Source organism: Tigriopus californicus, chromosome 12, assembly GCF_007210705.1.
Source record: "Tigriopus californicus strain San Diego chromosome 12, Tcal_SD_v2.1, whole genome shotgun sequence".
NCBI classification, from domain to species: domain Eukaryota; kingdom Metazoa; phylum Arthropoda; class Copepoda; order Harpacticoida; family Harpacticidae; genus Tigriopus; species Tigriopus californicus.
The window spans coordinates 5,779,841-5,783,636 of NC_081451.1; the positions used below are offsets into that span (position 1 = coordinate 5,779,841).

Below are 3,796 nucleotides of genomic sequence, written 5' to 3' on the forward strand. Positions count from 1 at the left end.
GGCATGGAAAATTATATACGTATATAGGAATTATATTCCTTACGTATATGGAAATGCCCTATATCAAAAGCTTGAATAACATTATCCATGAATTGACTTGAATCCTTTGTGTTATTGAACCAACTCTTACACCTTAATTATAAAAAAACCTTGTCAGCAATGAACTTCATAAGTTGAGTTATCCTGAATTAGATGAAAACATCTTTGGTGCAAAAATCAACATGGTATCTGGAAAAGAGCTAGACCCTGAAATTGAAACATCTTTTGTTGACCTCCCAGCAGTGAGGAATGGTGGTGACCTCACCATGTTCTGGGGTTCCTTTAGTACCCGGGGAGTGGGAAACCTAATAAAAAAGTCAAAGGAAACATAAAAAATAAGATTATCGCAAGATTTAGGATGAAAACCTAGAAGATTCTGCCGGGAAACTAAGAATCGATAAGTGTTTTTGGTACCACCTTGACAATGACCCCAAACATATCGGCCAATTGGTGACAAATTTTTTCCCAAGATTAGATGATGCGGATGACATAGGAAGTCTGATATACCGTAAAACTGATGCCAAATTCTCGAAAATACACTGTAGAGGGAGCATGCAGATGAGGAAAGCCCGAGGTTGGATTGGCAAAGATTATTGTAATTGGAAAACCTCCTCTCAAACCTTTCTCAAAGAAAACTTTTAGATGCTAACCACACCCACAGACGGAGAACCAAAAAAATAATACTAGACATGAATTTGCCTAACGAAATTTGGAAATGGGCGATGCGATGGCTAGCTTCGTTGGCTCACCCCTCCCACCCTAGCACCCCAAACCAAAAAATAAATTGTGCAAGACTTGCGAAAGAGGGCAATGAGATTGTTGCGTTCCATGGTTTCATTATTGAACTTCAGGATTGGGTATAACGAATCTTGGATTGATATCTATGAGTTTGCTTATTGGCCAGAGTATTTCTCCATCATCAACGAATCCTTTTCGCCATTCTTGAAGGAATGGTTAAAGCTCTGGAAATGAACAACACAATTAAACTCAAGAAAAGTTTGAATTTTCACTATCTCCGAATCTCACCTTCGAGTCTTCTTTTCCGTCCTCTTTTCGTTGAGCTCGAGACCTCTTGGGGCGGTTCTTGAGTTCGTTCCGGAGTTCTTTGACGAAGCATCGGAAGAAGTACACATTGACGTTCTTGCTCAACTGGTGGAGGACGAACCAATCGCCCAGATAGCACTTGGACAACACGTACTCCAAGGCATCTCGGATATCCTTGTCATAATCATTCCGGATTTTGCTATACAACATAACAAATCGGAGTCGGTCAAAGAACAGGGTGAAGATCCGGAACACCATGTAGCAAAACGACACCACCAGGACAAAGGCCAAGTAGAACCAAATGGCCAGATAGATCTTCTCATTGATAATGTTTTGAGTGAGGACACACATGCCATTATGATGTTGCTCGCCTCCAGCAGCACCCACATTTGGAACAGTACAACTGACCTCGGTGGGAAAAATGGCGCAATAAGGACTCACGGAGACTCGCTGCTCGGCTCTGGTCAGTGTGGAATATTGGAGGGCTTCGATGCCATAGTAGCGGAATTTCCCATGAAGGAATCGATCCGTGGCCCAAAAGTTCAAAAAGAGGAACAAAAAGTTCAGGAACTCACAGAAGAGATACTTGGCAAAGTACCATTGATTGTGGTGGAGTATAGATTTGAAAAAGTTGACGAACTTCTCGGCCACGATCTCCATTACGATCCCATCCTCATCGTCTGCTCGACGAACTTCGGCAGTGAGCATGATGGCAGATTTGCCATCTTTGCCAAAAGAGGCCAGCAAGCCTCCTTCGAAATGGCTCCACAATTTGTAGGGGAAGAGGAACATGCCCGCTTGGAACACCTGCATGAATACCACCCATTGGTAATAAGACGTGTCTGGAGCATCATCCTCGCTCACGACTCCATCCAAGTCGACAATACATTTCATGTGGGGTTGGTACTCGGGGGGTATGTAACTGGATCCGTGAATCCAGCAATAATCCGACGCCACATCTGAATCGATGGTGGTGAAGTCGCAGTTAATGGGATCGCCAAAGTATTGGCTGAGGACTCCCACCATAGAACCAGCGAAGAATAAGATCACGCAACCTTTATAATACAGCTTGAAATGCCAGTTGTCAATGTTGATTTCATCCAACTGGAAGTATTTGGCGAGATCGCCGACTAGATGTGCCATGTTGAGAGATCTGTCTCTAGCCAGGCTTCTAGGACAACTGAGAACTCTCACCCAAGTTTTGATCGCAAAAACAACTTGATTCTGCGAAAGCAGGAATTCCTCTCTATCACTGGATTTCTTCACAATCCAGGCACAACAATCCCGTCTTGTTTCAATGTGGAGACTCCGTCAAATATGAACTGTAGTACTTGTGAAGAGTAGGTGGGTGTGGATGGTGAGCTTGGCCAATCCTGCCTTCCAGCCATTCTCCTTATTGTTCAACTTGACATGAAAATAACATGGAGTGAAGGGAGCGAGCGTTCTCCCTTGAAGAACGCCAACAACACAAACTCCTGAGTCCATGTATTCAACGTATGTACACATACAGAACGGTGGTTTAACCTTATTTGATGGAAGGGTGTTGCTCATAGAGACGGTTTGTACTTTGTAGCGCTTGCAATTGTTCATTGCCGACGTGTTCATTACGTACACAACGGAAAATCAGTATGAAATGAGGGTTTCTTTGGTACGAATTGATTGAGTGTTTTTTTTTATTTAGGGAGACATTCGAAAACTACACTTACAGCATTTTGAGAAGAGAAAAATTAATAAGATTTACCGGATTGTTCTTCCGGTGCTTCTAACTCGCGTCGTTCGTCCATCGGGAAGCATTGATTAAAAGTTACAAAGCCCTCTTCCAAGGTTATCACTTCTGGAGGACAGTCGAGTAACTTGAAATGAGTTTTCTCGAGAATGAGACTGGCATTTTTCACTATGTTGACTTCCATTCTTCGTCGTTTACGACTGGGTCCATTCCAATTAATTTCAGAATGTCCTTTCATTCCAACAAAAGCGTAGGATCTATAAAGTCTTTATCTTCAATGATTTCAATATCAGAACCCTTGCATGAAGGTGAAATCAATATATGCTCCCCATCAGTAAATTCAAATACATGGTTGGGAAATACACTTTCACAGGGTTAAAATGCACCTTCAAAATTCAGAAATGCACTTATTTGTTATCTATTTTCACTTTGTTGTTGAAGATGCTGAATAACTGCGAAACAAAATTACCGCCAACCTGACTTGGAAACTTACGTTCAAGATGTGTGAGTAACTTTTATCATTTATATGCATTCCTTCATGGGACGGAAGTGTTTTTTTATTTTTTGCTTGAACATGAGGCTTACTTCATTCATACTCTCCTTTCACATTCTTTGCGAAAGTGACAAGTTTCATAATTGAGAGCTTTTGGATCTGCTTCAACATCGGAGACTAATCGGATCGAAAAAAAACTTATGAACATAATCAGTCTTCTGAATTCAAAGGCCTTTTGAAAAGTCAAGTTGCAATTGAGACAATGAAGTCAATGCGACCTTGGGCTTTCAATGGAAGAATATGGGGATTGTCGAAGACCGAGCCACTGATTTCACTCATCTTGAACTTCATTAACGAGATTCGTCCATCAGATAAACAACGTTGGTTTGTAAATGACCATTGTCTTTGACCTCGGTCATGAACCACTGGAACATGAATGGGAAGGCAAGGGTCTAGAATTCATATTTTGTTGCAGAAATGCATTGAGTTTTCCT

At 41.6% G+C, this 3,796-nt stretch overlaps 1 protein-coding gene across 1 annotated transcript; it reads right to left on the reverse strand.

Moving 5' to 3' along the window:
• Positions 1-850: 850 nt before the first annotated feature.
• Positions 851-2,468, reverse strand: LOC131891900 (innexin inx2-like). The gene is made up of 2 exons (XM_059241588.1): positions 1,066-2,468; positions 851-1,001 (listed from the first exon to the last, which is right to left on the reverse strand). Exons 1-2 carry the CDS (start codon positions 2,224-2,226, stop codon positions 933-935), a joined length of 1,230 nt encoding a protein of 409 aa, XP_059097571.1. The 5' UTR covers positions 2,227-2,468; the 3' UTR covers positions 851-932.
• Positions 2,469-3,796: the final 1,328 nt, after the last annotated feature.

Excerpts from the sequence above, each read along its gene's own strand:
- LOC131891900 (XM_059241588.1), bottom strand. The coding sequence starts at position 2,226 with ATGGCACATCTAGTCGGCGATCTCGCCAAATACTTCCAGTTGGATGAA. Across the intron at positions 1,002-1,065 it reads ACGGAAAAGAAGACTCGAAG|AGCTTTAACCATTCCTTCAA; the intron begins GTGAGATTCGGA and ends GTTCATTTCCAG.